This window comes from Hetaerina americana, unplaced genomic scaffold, assembly GCF_022747635.1.
Source record: "Hetaerina americana unplaced genomic scaffold, ioHetAmer1.1.p SCAF_103, whole genome shotgun sequence".
Classification (NCBI taxonomy): Eukaryota; Metazoa; Arthropoda; class Insecta; order Odonata; family Calopterygidae; genus Hetaerina; species Hetaerina americana.
Genome location: NW_027286104.1, coordinates 568,559 through 588,905, shown reverse-complemented (window position 1 = coordinate 588,905; position 20,347 = coordinate 568,559). Strand labels below are relative to the sequence as shown.

Genomic DNA, 20,347 nt, shown 5'->3' with positions numbered 1-20,347 from the left:
AGAGTTCGACAAATCCTATTTTTTGGAGGGGTTAAAAAAATGGCCGGAACGTTGGGAGAAGTGTATCTTTCTAAAAGGTGACTATGTTGAAGAATAAAAAAATGTTTTTGAAAAAATGTTTTCTTCATTTCTAACACGGGTACTTATTGAACCGCCCTCGTAAATTCTTTTGGTTTGAGGACTTTTAATTGAGCACCAAACGCTTTCCAAACCATTACCTGGAATTATCTCAGCCCTGGTGACGCAAGAATTTTTTACTGCAATAAAGAAACCGCCCCGATTGTAATTGTTCTGTCATTTCTGTAAATAGAAAAGGATTTTGGGAAAATTCCCTCGTCGGCAATGTCAGTACATAACTAGCTTTCTGTCCCAATAATTATATCTACACCTAGGATAAGGTGATAAAATTTTGCGACTTTGTTTTTTCAACTTCGGCAATAAACTACCAATACAGATAATGTTTTCTTGACTAAACGGTTTTCATCATCATCTTATTAATATTGAATCCCCTGTAAAATTTTCCGTCCGATGCTATCTGATTCGTGTTAAATGAGCTATTGCTATCACACACCCTCACTTCATTTAAAGCTACATAATTTAGCAAAGAAGACTTTAGAGACCCACGATTTGACCTACTTGCTGACCTACACTTTAATCTGAAAAAATTCCTGAAGTGCTCGAATATCCTACCCGCTACATATCTGGCGGCCTCTGACGTATAGTGAACACCAGAACGGTTCCGATGATTCCTACATGATTGGATCGCCGGCTGAAGGTCGACGAAGAACGCCCCGATATCCCTGCAGAAAGCACGCAACAACTGATTGATGCCTTCTACTCGGATCCATACCAGAGGTCCACGACCAACCCTCAAGGGGACAAGGCTGGAGAGCGTCACATCAACCCCCTCGAGACCACCCACCCGTGTCACTTCTGACTTCAATTCCCTGAAGGAATTCAAAATCTCTTTTTCTATCCACGGTCCGCGGCATCGTTGATGCCAACATGAGCCACAATCCGCGCCCTGGAACACTTCGCGCCCGCAACCGCCACTCCAACCGCCTTCGTCACCTGAAGAACGCCGCCGCGATGGTGCGGTTGCTAACGTAAGGGCTTCCCACCAAGAGGTTCCAGGTTCGAATCTCAGCGGCGGCAGATATTTTTCAGTGGTATCCCGATCCCTACTTGAGGTGCTTTGATGGGAGCACTTTGAGTGGGTACGACGTCCGTTGGATGGGACGTTAAACTGTTTGACCCCTTGGTGCCTTTCGTTAAGAGTAGGCTAATACCAACGCTGGGTTTATCTCCATCCTATCCTGCCCATCCCTAATGGCACAAATGACCTCAGCTGTCGGTCGCCTTCCGTAAAAACTACTACTCAGGCGTGTAGTGGACACCAGAACGGTCCAGGGGGTTCCTAAACGATTGGATCGCCGGCTGAAGGTCGACGAAGAACGCGCCTATAACCCTGCAGAAATTACGCAACCTCTGATTGATGCCTGAACATAATCATCGGTTTAAAATAATCATGAGTGTCTTAGGGGAGGAGAAGAAGTCGCTTGGAACATTATCCTCCCATTCCCATTAAATGACCAATACTTGGTCATTTCTATTTGCACATACCGTCATCACTGTGTAAAGAGCTCTTCCCTGTATCCTGTTCCTGGGGTGTCGGGTATAGCGAATCTATGGAGGGTTCTGAGGAAACTTTGAACGACCCCGAATAATGGTACCACGGGACAATCAGTCTACTCCAACCCCCCTCTGCCGAGCAAGCCCGATCCTTCTCCCCCATTCCACCGTGGCATTCACCGAATTATGGCATGGGGTGCAGAAGGATTAATCGGAGACCCATGGGAGAGGAGGAGTGAGGAAGGTCGCTCGAGGGCTCATTGTCCTACATTCATTACTTTCTCGGAATACCACTCTCTCTCTCTCCCTGTTTGGTGGAGGTCTCCATCTGGTGGAAGATTTTCGTTGGCATAGGCCGTGGCTGGGAAAATCTTTTTGAGCTGATGTTTGGTTTCTGAGCCGAGGGCCCCCTCCGGACTCACGTCCTCGCCCCGCCCCCCCAATCCTACTGCTTTTCCCTGATGCTGCTACAGACGACTTGGCGCGGTTCAAGCGGTAGGTCAGTCGCGTTCGGAGGGTTAACGTTGGAGGAGGCATGTCCATCAGAGGAGATATTCTACTGATTGCCCCGAACCACTTAGATTAGAGCCCGCTTTCGAGAGAGCTGTGGAGAATTTTCGTGAGGAGGCGATATGAAGACCGTCAGGTGGGATGTACGTGTGTGTTTCATTCACCTTTTATGGCGTTTGGATTGAGTTCGTGAATTCATGCGTATGGGGTCATTCCCCACGTGCTAAACAAATTTTTTCGCTACAAAAGAGAGTTATTCGATCTCTTGCTAATATAACACCTCGTGATTCTTGCAAACCTATTTTTATTATGGAAAGGAAACAAACTATGCAAATTTCACTTGAATAGAGATTTATTCACGACCCGGGTTTCAAACACTTAATGTCATCTTCAGGTCACCTGAAGATGACATTAAGTGTTTGAAACCCGGGTCGTGAATAAATCTCTATTCAAGTGAAATTTGCATAGTTTGTTTCCTTTCCATCATGGATAAATTTCACAGGGTTAACCCTAATACCGTTCGGTCTATTTTTATTAGGTATGGAATCATGATTGTATTTAGTTTATATATCTTTAAGGCTATGATTCATGTGAAAGTTACTCTAGAAACTTACCAATCAAGATCTCACATCCACAACTACGCCAAAAGAGGTAAAGCGAATCTATATACTACTTATTGCAGATAGTCATCAACTAACAACACATTTTATAATGTGAACATGCGACTGTATAACTATCTGCCCACTCATTTGAAATCGGATTGTATTTAAGTGTTTCAAGAACAGGGTATATAACTGGTTACTTGCTCACCCACTTTACTCTTTGGATGAATTCTTTTGTGACAATCTTCAACACATTTAAGAACTTATGTTTATATGTCAAATAATATTTACATTGACGACATTTAATATGGTTGTACCATTTTTCGAAATGAATAAAGTTGTATTATTGTGCAAACAGTTCCATTTTTCGCATATTCTCCCTACGTGGGGGTCGGAGCCCTAATACTCTTTGACTTTCACCCTATTGGCTCGCAGATTATGGCGTAGACTTATAGACCTTTGCCAGGGTCGTAAATGTGATTCTCTAAAAGTCGAGTTTTCACACCGGTAGTGTCATGCCTGAGAGGTCTTTGGACTTGTGCCCGGTGCTAATCGCCTCAATTAAAGGTCCCCATTTAGCTGAACGTTTTATGAGTTCTTTTCTACCGATTTTTTTTCGTAATCTCACGCTTACAGTTGAGTTAAGGTAGTGTATTGCAAACTTTTATGAATGCTACACTTGGCATTAAAAAATAGTTTTCTCTTACTTTCAATTCCTCTGTCGGCCGCATGAGGGCGCGCTGCAAGTGTTTAGACAGACGCAATTAATAGAGTAATGTAAAATGGAATCGGAAAGTCCTCATAATGCATCCTATTTTGTATTCATGTGAACTGGAAGTGTACTTTGAATATAAATGAGACGTGCATCGTGGGTGGAATATATTATAGGCCTACGGAATCCAATGGAAAATAAAAGTCGGAAGTTGAAAAATCGTTTAGACGCCAAAGGCAATTACGGCAAGATAAAAATATTAGGAAAGATATCTCTTGCGACAAATGGAATGAGATCTCTTAACGATTATAAGATATCTAAGGCGAATGCCAATAGTGAATTTCGGGCAGCGTTAAGCGACTTTAAAAGGAAAAGTTTAGGAGAAAATTTGAAAGACAATGCAATAGCATTTAGGTCGCACGTCAGAGAGGTTCAAGGAAATAGGTCAATTCACCCAAAAACGATAAAGGCGAATGAGCAACCAGCAATTGGGAAAAGGGCAACTTATTGAATTCCTTTATTCAAAGCGTCTCCACTGATGTCTCGCAGAATGTCTCGGATAGCTTAGCAAATTGTTCCCGCCAAATGATGCCCAAAATTGAAACTTCAAATAATGGAATAGAGCGTTTGCTGAGTGATATTATCATTCTAAAGAAGGAATAAAATACGCCCGATAACACTTCCCTGGGGAAAAATTGAAGTGACCTAAAAGGCATTAGATCTAATACTGTCTATGATTACTCTTTGTGCCCAACCATTTAAAACGTCTTTAGTCTAGCCAGAATATTTTAAACTAGGATTCTAGCTTTGTGAGTAGCTAACTACGCTCTCCCTAGCTTTTCCCACAAACCTCATTCTTTGCTTAGACTTTCCTTATTTTATTGTTCTCTATCTTCTCTGTCATTTCATTTAAGTATGTGTGTATGTGTAGGCGTATTCTTAATTTATATATGTATGTATGGGTGTATATGTACGTGATTATGTATTTATGTATGTGTATGCATGCATGTAAGTATGTTTATGTGTGTATGTATGTGTGTGTGTGTATATGTATGTATATGTGTAGGTAAGTGTACGCATAAATGTATGCATGTGTGTGTATGTGTATGTATGTGCGTGTATGTGTGTGTATATATATATGTATGTGTATGTATGTATGTATATGTATGTATGTATGTATGTATATATATATATATATATATATATATATATATATATATATATATATATATATATATATTCAATGTGCATCTGTGCTAAATGAATTTATGTCTGTCTATATGTATTTATGTGTACATATGAATGTAACTATAAGTTTAATGCCTAATATAATATGTATACGGCAATGGGTTAAATGGAAGAAGGGACCATTTGGTCTCAATTATGCCCAAATAAAGACCTCTATCTATCTATCTAACTATGAGGTACTTCTAGGAGTACGAGATGGGATAATGGAGATAAGTTTAAATAGGAATGTGAAACTAGGAAGGAGGACAGATCATCATTTTAACTATTCCCAAGAAAAATAAGTCCTTTTTTCCAGTTTGGAAATGCAATTGAAATAATGCAATATATTTAATTGGTGGGCATACCTGATTACGTTAGGTGGTAGAATCAAATTCCATCATTTTCTTATCATGACTTGCTACATCCACAGCATCGTTTGTTGGAATGTGTAGAACTCCATTAGTGGACCATTATGATTGTTCCAGTAGATATGATTCCTAAGCAATTATAAATTCTATGTTTCCTAAATAACCTAATGAAAGAACGTAGTGGCGCCTGCAGACTAGACCAGTATGGGATTGGACTTGATCCTGTAGGACATTGGATAAAATTTTCCTAAAGCCTCCTAAGACAATGCATTTTTTCACTCAGCCAGATTTTCCTCTGTAACTTTTCATATTCAGCTTTTTTCCTGCAAGTGAATTTGTACACTTTCTATTAGTCAAACTTTGTAAAGAGTATTCCTAAACAATCTTGGAAAGAAATAATGATGGTAGGTACATCATTCAGTAAACAATTTCAGTTGTAATAAAAAGTAAAAAAGTTCTTTCTTTTTTTTTTAATGTTTCCATTCCTTCTGGAGTATTTCCTAAATCTTTTCATATCTGAGCTTGTGAACTCCTGGGTGTAAAGTCTTTGACTTGACACTTTGATAGAAGACACCATCTGTGGTGTTACTTGGTGGAATTCTTTTATAGTAAATGAATGAAGACTAATTTTGCAATTGGCATTGATAGAATGCAAGATTTTCTTTATTTTATATTACAAGACTATAGACCACAGTCATAAATCCTGGGAGTGAACTTTGGTCTTGATGGCTGCCTACTTAAGTTTTACATTCTGGTGAATAGAAAAGGCATTGGTAGAATGTGTAGCTGATGCATAGGGAAATTAATGAAGAATGTTGGCCTGAGTTCAACAAGTTTTAAAATGCCAATTTTCAATTTAATGTTAATTTTTGTTAATATAAGCTAGGGCACTGATATCGATCCTGTAAGAAGTCTTTAATAGTTTGGCAGTGGCACTCAATATTGGGTGAAGGAGTGGCATATGATTGGTAAGGTTGTCTAGAAACAAGAAATGACTGACTGCAAGAGAAGACCGTAGAATTTTATTAGGGAGGACAACTGCCTAGATTAGGAGCGCTGCTTACATTTGCATAACTTTCTGGACACAGGCCTATGTGATAAATAGGCGGTCATTAAATTGGTGATAATCAGCTAATCCCTTTTTATCATATCTAATCCCTTTTTATTATCATTAAAGTTGGAATAGGATAGTTGGTTGTGGATAGATGACACATTATGGTGACGTGTGTTTGAGAAATGTTTGATTTGAATGTGTATCGTCTCAATTGCAGCCACGTCACGACATAATGGCAACACATCAGCAGCAGCAACTATCTGCTCAACCGCCAGCAAGTTCCAAGAGAAGAGAGGGAAGTTCAGCAAAAAAGCCCAAACCTACCCTCGAAATTTATCGTCCTCCAAGTGAGTAGAATGAGTTTACTGAATGAACGGCATGCATGTGGCACACATACATGCAGTGGGTCCTAACTTTTCAATTTTGGTAAGATTGCATTTATTTATTAACTCCCTGTATCATATATCTTCATCATCATCATATCATTATTTATTCACCAGTAGGCCATGTGGTATGGGTTTTGTCAAAGCAGAATATTCATATATGTACGTTAATCAATAGAAACATGAGGATACAATTCAAGCTGAATACAGATGCACTCATTGACTATAAGACAGGTATCCATCCACACTATAAAACATTCTTTCAAATAAAAAATATCTTAATATACCCTTAAAGGTAAGTTAACACATTAGATTTCAGAAAAGGAGGACGTTTATTGTACAAAATAAGTCCCATGTTCTTGGTCCCTTGGTGGGTGCATCTTGTGCGCACAAAACTGACGTGTAGATTGTTTATATTGCGGATACTGTGATTTTGAATGTCAACATTTGTAGGGAAAGTTTTTAGGTTCATTCTTTTGTATACTAAAGTAATAAAATATAAATACGCACACAATAATTCAATACAATAATAATATAATACACTGTATGAGTATTTATGCGGGAAAGTCAATGTCTTACCAGAAGAAATTACAGTGAGGTTAATGCTAAATGTATGTTATTTTTATACTTAAATACATCATTAAAAGTTTTTTGTATGGAGATAAACTAAAAACAATTCTGATTTTTTCTGTTACTTTCAAATGAAGCAAGTGAGCAAAGATAAATTAAGGAGACTAATGCACTTGATCGGCCATTGCGTGGTGAATTAAGTCTAATAACTATGATGCAATAAAGAAACTCGCCTCTATGCCATTCAATGTGAAATCTCCCAGCATAGAATTTTTTCTGGACCTTAATATCTCAGTGAATAACTGGTCATAGCACTTTTCCACTTGATATCGAGTGGAAAAGTGCTATGATCAGCTCTTCATTATGTTTGAATTCCACCACATCATGCCTGAAGCTACTCAATTCGTTAATATCTCAGATTTGAATGGTTTTTGATATTTAAATTAGGCCGTTGAAACTTACTAAAAATTCAGAATTAAAAATTGTTTGGACTGATAGTTCATTAAAATGAATATTTTAAAATAAAAAAATTCAAAGTTTTGTGTGTGATTGTTAATTACAAAGTGAACTTATCTCTGTAACTGTTGGTGCTTGAGACTTATCATGTATGCATTAGCAATTGAACCTCAAAAACTTCTGTGTTGTGTTTGCAAGACTTGAAAAAATTATTTAATAACCTTGGTTTAATTCCCCCCGCAAAAGTACCTGATATAAGTTGAGATACTGATACATTTGCTTTAAGTTTTAATGTATCTGGAAGGAGAGATCCTAGAGTTCACCCACGTTATTTTGCTGAGGTACTGAGGAAAAGTTTACGAGGCCTTTTTGAAAATTAAGGACCGTTTTCTTATATTCAAATATTGTTGGGCCAGAACAAGATAGTATGCATGCTGTGCCATCTTTCAATTATTTCAAAAGCCACTGGAGTTATTGTTTTGATTCAGTTGTTGTTTACCTGTCGGTGAATGCAGATAACAATGCCTGCAAAAATCATTGCTCCCACTAGTTGCTGTGGTTCAATTGTTGTGAGTGAAAGGGTCATCAGTAATCCAAATTCATTAGGAGTGGTGCCCAGTGCACATAACTACTGCAATGATTGAAAGAAAGGTTGGATATTGGTGTCACGACTTCTTAAATGCCACACAACTGTGCATAATGAAGACTGATGAAATCGTTGTTCAGCAAGTGGACCAAGGACTTCAATCTGATTGACAATGGAAGATTAGTACCCAGGCTGATGAATTTTCCTCTTGTTGGACACACCACCATTTACTCATGTTACAGAAAAGCTCTGATATCTCAAATGGCGTGCAGGTGGATGCTGCAAATGCTTACCGACCAACACAAAGAGCAAATAATATTGAGTGAATGAGCCTATTTGTACCACTATCGACTAGACTGAGATTACTTGACCTTGCACATAGCGACTATTTCCTCTCCTTACACTTGAAACAGTGGCTTAGTAGTGGACAACGGTTTGGAGACGACAAGAAACTTAAGACCACCATTGTCAAACGGCCCAATTCCCAGGTGGCAAACTTCTTTGTTGAGGGTTTAAAGATGCTTGTGCAGCATCACAAAGAGTTCTTATTTTTCATGTAGGGCAAGAGCATTTTGCATATTATCTTGACCTAGGCAAAGATGGCTCTCTTGAAAAGGTTTTGCACTACAAGTTGTGGTTTGTGCCATCTCTTAGAATTATTTTCCTACAGTTAAAAGTCCCGTGATGACCATTCCTGGAATATTTTTAGATCAATGTTTGCTCTGGTAGCATTTTTGTGTTTTGTTAATTGTTGTGTCCTTAAGGCCCTTAAATACGAATTTTTTGCCTATCATTATTAGAGTTTATGATCTGATGACAATATTATCACTACAGACCTTTCTCAGCATTGGAGAGGATCCTTGTATATGATCAAATATCTGTCAGAAACATAGTTCTTTCCCTGCAACATTTCTCTTTGTGAAATCATAGCCTTCTGAGAGAGTCACATAGTTTTCCAGGTAGTGTCCTCAGTGTGGTTGTCAATATTTTGACTTATATAACAGCCAACATTTTTTTGCAAATTTAGAGGGGAAAGTTTAATGTAGATATCTTCATCAGGATAAGAATTAAATGCTCTGATTTATGGACAAGGGGTATCTGCTGAGAGGAAATGTAAGGAATCTAAATCTCCAGGTCATAACTTTTCTGAGGTATTCTTTGCTGGTTCAAGAAATGATGAGCCTACATAACAAATGTCGAATGAAATAATATTTTTTTACATGCTCAAGTAAATCAGCGCAAAATTTGGTTTTAAAAATCCCTCTTAAAATATCTATCGACACATCAGGTTGAGTAGGACCGAAATATACTGCATACTTTTTGTACTACATTGTTGTTTATAATGGATGAGTGGATTTACAGGAGAATAATATAAGCATTCCAATCCGAGCTTGACATGTATATTTTTTTCAGAATCAACCATTTGTATTTCTTCAGGAAAGATGCTGTGAAAAGTAACAATATTATTTCATAAAGGGCAACTAAGTATTTCTTAAGACAGTTTAGACCACTTTTAGACATCCCTCCTTGTCCATACTGTACTGTTTTTGGGGCTTTAACCCCAACCCCTGCCCTTTCAGTTTCACATAAAATTATTAAATGCATGAATATGAATTTAACCGAGTGTTTCTAACATTTCAGAAGCTCAGGATTGTGGCGGGTACTCAAAATTATCACATTTCAATGGCTATTGTCATATGAATCCAACTTTTAGCAAAAAATATGGAAATTGGCAATGGTTACTGATGACAGAGGTTTAAGTGACTTTTTGCATAGTGAGTGATGAGGAGAGGGGGATTCCTGGAATAATTGCTTGCCTTTTGCTACACTTTGTGTTTAGCATTCGTTCTGCTAGCATCTTAATGTCGTTTATGGTCAAACTTTTTTCCAAACTTGTCTTCAGACATTATTTGTGATTCTTTTTTGGCAAAGTTTAATAATATTTTCTGCATAGCTTTAAAAAAGTCCCTAAATATAGAGCCGCAAGAAGACAGCCATAATAGAATAAAAATAATCCTATAAATTAGAAGTAAAATCTTTAAGAAATGAAAATTAGGTATGTTGACCAATTGTATGTGGCATGCACATACAATTGGTCAATATCAATTATTTGCGCCAACCATATGAACAAGGACAAAATTGAGGAAACAGATACTTCAAAGGAAGTGATAAGGGTATGTACACAAAGGGTAAACATTCTCAATAATGTTTGAAGGTTGCTTCTTAAATGGATAAATGAAAAGCAATTTCCAAGCGATGCTTTTAACGAAAACATCATTTGTGAGAAGGGGAGAGTGGTTTTCACTGACCTCTTTAAAAAGATGCCAGGGTAATCAATGGCCGAAAACGAAGTATTTATGGGAAGCCATGGGTGGTTTGAGAAGTTTGACAGAAGAACCAGCACTTAAAGTGTTGTGAGACATATAGTGAAGCAGTGAGCTCCAACTCCAAGGCAGCAGAGTGACCTACCTTGGTGACTTCAAGAAGCTCGTAGATTATGAGGGTTACCTGGAACAACATGGATTTAATTGTAATTTAGCAGGTCAGTTTTGGAACAAGATGCTGAAGCAAACATATATTAACAGTATAGGAGAATGCATTGCATCATGCATTGAGAAACATCACCCTAATAAGGCAGCGGCATTACATGTTAAAAATGTATTTTATGATAATGCCCTGTTGCATTTTCACATCATTTTGAAGTGTCAGCAAAAACGAATTTCTCTAGACAGATATCTAGTAAAATATAATTAGGAATGTATCATAAATATTAAACTAATTATTTTGATCCCTTTTTGTTGTCTACAAATTGAATTTGTATTCCAGGTTGGTTCATTCCAAGATAGAATAAAATATGAATATTATTCATGATCCTAAACAATGTGTATATAATTCTCTTTGAATAAAACTTTTAAATAATTGATTTATTTCTGCATGGAATGCATTATGGCATTTTACATTAATTGAATTGGAAAGATTGTTTTGTTTCACCAGTTTTCGCTTTATAAGAAAGATTGCTGAACACATTATGCGAGTTGTACAAGTTCCCACTGTATTTTATTATTAGATCCCCAGAATTAATTGTGTTGAGTGGACATGACTATGTTGTCTGGTGAGTTTTTGTAATCTCTACTGTTAAAACTGGTTCTTAAATGTAACAGTATGCGACTATCAATATTTAATGAAAAAGTGATTCGAAACAAAGTGATGTACACTGATGAGAGCAATTGTGTGTTTGGGATGTTTGTTTCAAAGAACAAGACAGTTTGAAAATATATTTGGTTTTTCTTCATGCCTTGTTAGACAGAGATTTGTCCCTACATCCTGTGTTTAATTTTTAACTTATGTTTTCAAGCTGCTACTACTCTTTAATCTCATGGTGGTAGTTATAGCTATGATTTTCCCTATTTATTCCTTTATGATTATGGAGCTTATTAAAAATTTTTTTTGTTCTATGTCACATTTGCAAATATACATGTAATGGTATTTATAATTCTCAACCTCAATTCTTACTCGTATACAATAAGCACTTCTTAAAATCATCATAAGACTCTTGCTAAGCTTTCAAAGTTCATTTATTAAGAATGATTGGTGTTGGGTATATGATAAAAAAGTCATTCCATTCAATTTCGACCTTCTGATCACTCAATTCTGTTTTTCTAATCTACAAATGTGGTCCTTCATCTGAGGTTTGGCAGGCTTGCATGTTAATCCAAATGATATAGAAGCTTGTCAATGTCTTGGATGTTGTTACTATACACTTCCATTTTTTTATTTTATTAATGATATGAAATGAATCCACCCATGTGAGATATTAGACCTCAGTCACCAGAACCTTGTTACTCTTAGAAATGAATGTGATTCAGCATAAAGGGCTATATTTGTACCAATTTCCGTTGGTGTCCAGGAGTTTCCTTGCTTAATGATAAATTGGTTTTTATGGTGCAGTATGTTTTTGCATTCTTGGTAATTTATGCATTTACTTATTACTTTCACAGCAAGGGCAATGGCGGAACTGACACAGAATGGCTCCAGTAATAATCAATTGAATGTTCATGCCAAAGAATTCTCAACCGGCAAAGGTCCTCAGCAGGGCAGGGGAAACCAGGGCCCAGGGATTTTGATGTCAAAGTGAGTGCAGTTCATTTTGTGTTTGTGGCTTGTTCAATTGGATGAAGAGTGGGAAGTATGAGTAACTCAAAGGTGGCCAGATTTTCAATCAGCAGAACAGGGACAGAAAATCTCTGCCCCCAAAGTATTACTATCACACCATGTCACCCACTTTTCAATTCATTTTCTATCTTATCCAATGGGCAGGTGCATGAAATCTTCAACGTAAAAATGAGAAACTGCAAAACAACTGAATTGATACATTTCAACAGGAATGGCCAATGAGCATGGAAGAGTTGATAGGGATTTAAAACTTAAGTTGTTCATCATTAAATTTGAGATTACATGGTCCTTATTTAATTGCCATTGTTCAAATGTATTCTTTAATGTTTTAGCTGATTTCTCTCTCTTTATAGAGTAAACAGGGTGATTGGAATAGCCAGATAAATCTTCTAAGTGATACTATAATAATAAATGTACAGGAAAGATTTTAATTGAGTTTGATGGTTTTGAGGCTCTACTTTGTGAAAATTCATGATAAATGAATAAATTAACTTGGTATTTTTTTCTCACAGGAAAAATTTTTTTGTGATAAAAAATACCAAGGTGTATTACTTCCAATGTATGTTCATGATACTGGAAGTATGAGTTACAATTAGTTAAAAATTTTATGATTGTCAAAATTGTTTTATGCATTATAATATATCATTTGTGATGTGCATGCATTTTCTGAATTATTTAATCAATCAATCAGTTTTATGCTTAGAATTCACTAACAAACATTTTAATGGAAATATGACTCTTCATGAAAAATAATTATATAAACCAATATAGTAACTAATTGGTGTTTTTCACATTAAGGAGGGGTATCTAAAAATAACTCTTTCTATGAATATTTCACGATTCACTTTTGCCCACAGAATGGTAATTGACAACAGGATAATGCCGAGAGGAAAGAAATGAAGTCAATTTTCAGGATCTAAACTAAGCAATGACATGACCAAAGAGGTTTCTTGTGTGATGGCCCTTTTAGTCTCCATTGCATTTGTGATCTTAAGCACCAGCTCCATCAATACCATATTGTTGTGATTTTGCCTCCTAATGCTTACAGTATCACCTTTGCTTAGACTTCTGCCCTATAGCTTAAGGATTAATTTTTGATGGGATAAATATGGCAAAAATAGCTGTATTTACTTCTACTCCTGCAGTGAAGAAAAAAAGGATTGTTGCTCCTGTTCCTAAGGTCCTTCCTATACCTTATACTTATCTGTATCCACCTAACTATCACTTTTCAGGAGTATCTCTAGCCATATACTCTTTTCATCCCTTACTGTCCACTTCTGTGGTATAGATGTGCCATAAATCACATTTGAGCCGTTGAATAATAAAATAAGAATGGTATAGGAAGTAGCCAACATGTACCCTTTGTCAAGTGGTAAACTGATCAAGAAGAATTTCAACTTTAAGGAAAACTCCTGTAGTCATGATGAGTTTGCACCACTCGCCCCGCAATGAATAATAAATTATGTTATGACGGTTTGTGGGAAAAGAAATTCCATGGCAGTGACCAACCACAACCTCTCAATCAGAAAACCCGTCTGTAGAGGTTTGCGGAAATGTTACCAACTATAGACACGCACACACACTTAAACCTAAATAGGATCATGGACAGAGTTAAAGGGACTCCATTAAGGATACCTGGGTTTATATGCGCACACACACTATCCGTGACTGTTTACTGGAATAAATTTTGTGCCAGGGGCAAACATAGAGGAGACACACTCGCACATTCTAAGAGGGAGAATATTACTCAAATTGAGCAAGGTCAAGAGATTTATTTTTCATTGCGGGACAAGTGGTGCTAACTTAATTATGGTTAAAGGAGTTATCCTTTAATTTGTGTATAATACGAGGCCGCAGAGCTCAAAGTTTCCTAGATTTTGATCATGAAGAGTTTTACCCATATACATTGGTTGAAATATTTTTGTATACTTTTGTAGAATTCTGCTTTCAGTATGATTCCAGTTAACCAGAATTGGATGAAACAAGGGACCTGTTTAAACAACCTCTGATATTTTTTTGAAGTTTCCTTCTTGCCTGTGTTACTCTCACTCATGTCTTGATATTAATATGGAAGCAGGCAAAGTAGGATATCTGCAAGAACATACCATCAAATATCATGCCATTCCAAAATTTTCAGTTCCTAATTTCTTTTTACCTTAAATTGACATTTTCCTTTACTTTATTTTGTTGGTGGTGGGGCTGACTACCCACCCAAAGCCCTGGGTTCTAATCACAGTGGAGTCAGAATTTTGTGGAGGTGTCTAGATCCCTACTTGGGTGCCATGTGGAAACCACTTGGATGCCTGCTTTTATGATGTCTTCTAAATCCAATCATGATGAATCAATGTGAAAGTTAAGTTAACTTTGAAATATTGAAAAATTTGATATGATAAATAAATGAGATTACTTGATGGTGGAAGTGAACATTGTAACCATAGTAGCACCATATGTCAGTTAGCAAGCAGCGTAACAGTCACTTTTGAACTTAACCTAGTGGTCATAATGCTGAATTATGGCCATAATCGGAGATTAAAGTTAACCTTCAGTTTAATGAGACAAAATGAAACCTAGCCGATTTGCAGTGCCCTGGCTTTCAGATGGGAGGCTGTGGACTCCTTGTTGGTCTTTTATTAAAGCGTAGGCAAATGTCGATGATAGGTTTTTACTCCATCCTACTCTCATGCCATAAAAACCCTGCCTCTAACGTATTACCCTCCTTCATTCCTAGTAGTAGTAGTTTTGAGGGGAGGCGACCGACAGCTAAGGTCATTTGCGCCATAGGGGATGGACAGGAAAGGATGAAGGGTGGAGAGAAACCCGGCGTCGGCATTAGCCTACTCTTTACGAAAGGCGCCAAGGGGTCCGCAGTTTAACGTCCCATCCGACGGACGGCGTACTCACTCAAAGTGCCCTCCACAAAGCACCTCAAGTAGGGATCGAGATACCTCTGAAAAATATTCAACACCGCCGGGATTTGAACCCGCGCCCTCATGGTGGGAAGCCAGTACGTTAGCCCCCGCACCATCTCGATCCCCTCCTTCATTCCTTCTGGCACAAATGACCTCTCTCAGTAACCTCCCCTAATAACTACCACCAACACTACTTCAGTGAGTTTACTGTTAAAATTTCTCCTGCAGATCCAGTGGTAGCCTTGCTGTGAATTCTGGTGGCATTGTGAGGCCATCATCATCTTCCTCATCTTCATCTTCCTCATCAACTGGGTCTTCCAACAAGCCATCCAAGAAGAAGGGGTCCTCGTCCCTCTCTCTGTCACGGAGTAGTGGAGACCTTAGGGCCCTTCAGCAGTCTCCCCAAAGAAGTGTACATTTTTTCTCTGGGTTGAATGAGGATCATCGACCAAAGGTCAGCTAATTTCGTGTTTCACCTTAATCATTTCTTTATAGTGGTAGAGTTATGAAAACAGCGGATGTATTTCATGAAAGAACTTTGTTGATTACTTTAGTGATGATGTCATGTAATTTCTCAAGAACTGCTGCATCTATTAATATGCATTCTACTTATCACTTATCATATTTGGATATTGGTTGTCTCTGTGCGCTGTTTGCTCCTTCTTGGTTATTTATGTTGACAACTTCAGATTAGTTTCAATTTATTAGATGCAAAGTTGAGTCCTGGGGACATGGTAAGAAATAATGCAATGATTTTGTATTTTAATGCAACACTTTTCAGTCTCTCCTTCGAGTAGTGTTTTTGCACTGAAATGTATAAATTCAACTCAGGGAAGTGCACTTCTCATTCGAAGGACTTCAGTTAGCATTGAGGCATTGAACTGGTAATAGTACCAGTTGGAAAGATCCCTGAAATTGTAGGACATATATCCAATTGAGTTGTCTTTAAAGAGATATTTGTGTGTTTAATATAATACGTCAAAGCTGGTAACCGAAATAATGATGGCATGACAGCTAAAATGGACTACTTAGGTCTTTTTGCTCTCAGTAAAACATCAATCAATTGCGCATTTTTCATGATTATTTTTTCAGTTGACTTGAATGCAGATGACATTCCTACAATTTTATTTCCAATTTTTAATGCATGTTCCTATAAATATATATATATATATATATATATATATATATATATATATATATATATATATATATATATATATATATATATATGTGACAAAAATATAAAAATACACTTGTGATATTCTATGGCAGAAGTTATTTTGCTTTTGAGCTAGCGTTGTGCTTTTGTTAGACTTTTCACTCTTTTTATTTTACTGAATTGTATTTCCATAATCAAGTGGTAATGTATACATGCTAGAAACTTGTTTTGTCCAATTAAAAAGGCATAATTACATTATATAGGATGCTATTTGTGAATACTCTTAAATACATAGGTTTATACAGTCCAATAAAGATGAATGGGGACCTAAAAAATGCAATGGGAACATGTAAAATTAGAATTTAAAGTTTAATTTTTTAGGAAAGGTTCCATTTGTCTCGCATATGCTACAAAAATAAAATTCAGTTGGTACGCATTTACCATGATAGTTTTTGTGATGAAAATTGTGTTTGATGCTAGAAATTGAAAAAAGAGCCAAGGATAAATTTAAGATAATGTAATTCTCTTCGATATAATTTTGATTAGCGCAATATTATCATCCATGCATTTTTCTTTCAAACATCTTTAGCAAGCTTCAGCATTTTAACTGTTACGAAAGAGAACGCATGGATTTCAAGATTTATTGCTCACAAAGGCATTTAGATTTCTCGAATTTGTATTTAAATGCCCTTTTTATGAAATGTAATTGGGCTGTAATGAAAAATGAATAGAAAAGGCTTGATTCAAATTTGTGTACTTATATTTGGGCCCAAGACTGATGTCTGTCATTTAGCTCATATTTTATTGAGGAAAAGTAATGACCAGTGGCTTGCAATGATGTTTTCCAATGAGTAAGCTCTTACACTTTGGCATGGTATGCTTCTTGCACGATGCTGTTGATAAATGGTTTGGGAAACCGTAGTAAATGACTGGAAAAATCATGTTGAAAACAATATTAAAATTAAATGAAATTAACAACCCATATAATCTTTTGTTGGGAATTGCTGACTGCTCAACAGATTGTGAAAATGATATAGTTTCCAAAGAAACTGCGGGAGATGCCGCAACAGTAACTTTTAACGGAGTCATCCGCTAATGTGCATTTCAATGCAACAATTTCAGAGCGTAAAAATCATTCGCCTTGACTGGGACTCGAACCCAGATTAAGCCCCAAAGGGACAAAGCCCCAAAATTTCAGAGTTTAAGAGGACGCCTCGGTAGCTTAAGTGGCTAAAGCACTCGACCGGATATTGAGGGATCTGGGTTCGAGTCCCAGTCAAGGCGAATGATTTTTACGCTCTGAAATTGTTGCAATGATATAGTTTATTCAGCTCAAGGATCCATTTACTTCCAGTTTTAATGACACAGTTCAAAATTGTGGTACGTTTCCCTCGTTTATTGATTCCCAGTCCCACCACACTCTGAAAAGGGAGTTCTTGTGTGGCTAAAAAGACCTGCTGATTCAATTGATATCTTCTTGATCTCTCATTTGAGACCTCAATTTGAGGTACTTGGTCATCATTTCCTGATTCTATTCTACCCTTGTGTGAAACTGGCCATCCGGATCTGCTGTGATACATAAATTGCCAAAAATAAGTTGAGAAAATAAACAGATAGGTTCTTTGACCATTTATACTTCATTCTAGAACTGTGCGGATTATTGATTCAAAAAAAATTAATTTTTGAGTCTTCTTTCCCCACATGTTAATCAGCAGAAAAGACATCCGTTGGTGGAAGGCCAACAATAATATCCCGTGGAGTAGATCTTCTGTCCTATGATGGTTTTTCCATCAAATTGAAACAAAGGTTTCACAGAGGAAAACAGTTCATCTTTTCTTACCATGGGACACATACCGCAGCTCTCCTCTGTTATACAATTTCCATTCAGAATCATTGTATGATCCCACCACCCTTTATGCAAACAAAAGAACTGCTTCACACCACAAGATAAATTTTAATATCTGGAAAGAGCAACGTGAGATTGGACTGATTGGTTGGCTAACTGAAGGAGAGCCATGTGCTGGAATCAAATGGGAGTCTTTGGATATTTTCATGAATAGAATGTTGATATCCTTATAACAAAATAAGCAGGAGTGCTGTGATCATGTCTTTTACCAGTCAAATCACGTATGTAATCTGTACAATAAATACGCGAACTGGTGCAATCTGGCGGCCATGATGCGAACTATAGCCCCACCCACTGGCGGCTCCAGTTGCCTGAGACCCAATGAGACATCTGTGCTTGGCGAATCATCGAGCTATGTGTATTGTGCCAGTTATGTTAGTTTCTGTTGTCCTTGTTTCTACTGTTTCTTGAAAATGGAAATTAAATCACCGAGCAACGAATCAACGTCAAGTTTTTGGTGAAGTGTGGTAAAAGTTATCAAGAAATTACGGAAATGTTGACAGCTGTTGACGGTAATAATGCTCTGAAGAAAACATCCGTTTTCATGTGGATTAAGCATTTTAAAGATGGCCAACAAGACGCCATGGATGATGCAAAGCCAGGATGACCTTCAACCACCTGTGTTGACGACACCATAAATCGTATGCAGTCCCTTGTCCTTATCATAAATGCTGGGTTCTACCCTACAGTTCTCTAGTGTTTGAGAGATTGCATACGTTGTGTGCGACCAAATTTGACTCATGGCAATGAATGGATCCTTCACCATGACAATGCACCTGCACATTCAGAATTGATTGTCCGCCAGTTTCTGGCAACAAATTCAATCACCATCCTTGATCATCCTCCTCATTCACCAGATCTGCGCCTTTCTCCTATTCCCAAAATGCAAAAATGTGATGAGAGGACATCACTCGGAAGTTGTGGACACAATAAAGCAAGAAACAACGTGAAAACTAAAAAGCCTAACTGCCGAGGACTTCCAAGGGTGCTTTAAACAGTGGAAAAGAAGATGGAATAAGTGCACTGCAACGAATGGAGAGTACTTTGAAGGGGACAAAATCGATATAGACTGACTAAATTTTGCAAAATAAAGTTTTTATGGCCTCAGTTCGCGTATATATTGGACAGACCTCATATTGACAATATGTGTTATTATAGAGAAAGGTATGAAAAGTGGTGTAGTGTTTTCTAATACTGCTGATACATAATCTGAGACTAGGCTTTATTGGGACTTTCCAACTAAAGTGATTAAGATGAGATGATAAAAGTTTGCAAACCTTTCTTATATTTTTCCAGAATATTTCATGTTAGTTTATGTATCTCTCTTAAGGTTATAATTATTAATGTGACTCTCGAAAATATCATATCATATCATATCAATAAATACTTCTTTTATCATGGATATAATGGTGAAATTCATAGATGACATGCTTGTAACTTAAATTTGTAGATCAAGTAGCTATACAAGCACAATTTCCTCTGCTGTGGAATTCAATCGCATGTCATTATTATTGTGTGAGTTTGCCTCTTTTTTTCATCAGGAATGCCATACAGTGTTATATAAGCACCTAAAAATCTGAATCAAACTGTAAATTGATAGAATGTTGTAATAATTTTTCTGTAACATATAAATTTAACACTTTCTATTGAAGGCCATATTTACCAGGTATTCTTCGTCTACCTCCCCATTTACAAATTCTTACTTTTGGTTATGTAGTTTATATGTCTTAATTAAAAACTTATGAATTCTAAATGTCAGAATCTACTCATTGACATTTTCCATGGCATGGCACATGATAGTGGATGGTACTTGTGCTGCAAACCTCATCCACCACAGTCTGTAATTTAGACATCAGCATTGAGAGGGAGGAAGGGTGGGTGGGTGAAAGGGATCTCAAGTTGCAGAGAACATGTTAAGGTTTCCGATGAAAAAAGGTTTTTTGAAATGTAGTATGAACGAGCACTGCATATCCTCATTGCATGCCACTGTTAATGACCCTACAATGAAATTTCTGTCTTTTTCTAGTGCTATTTGGATAAATTTAGAGCTAAATAACTCTTTATTGTGGTATGACACGAATATAACATTTAATTCATATG

The 20,347-nt window shown here is 37.0% G+C and overlaps 1 protein-coding gene across 3 annotated transcripts in view; it reads left to right on the top strand.

Moving 5' to 3' along the window:
- The window catches only part of LOC139700508 (uncharacterized), a 98,841-nt gene that overhangs the window by 62,978 nt on the left and 15,516 nt on the right, over window positions 1-20,347 (top strand). For all 3 annotated transcript variants that reach the window (XM_071599068.1, XM_071599067.1, XM_071599066.1), the window contains exons 5-7: window positions 6,323-6,452; window positions 12,099-12,231; window positions 15,411-15,636. In XM_071599068.1, the coding sequence (XP_071455169.1) occupies window positions 6,323-6,452; window positions 12,099-12,231; window positions 15,411-15,636 (489 nt within the window). The remainder of the gene's footprint in view (window positions 1-6,322; window positions 6,453-12,098; window positions 12,232-15,410; window positions 15,637-20,347) is intronic.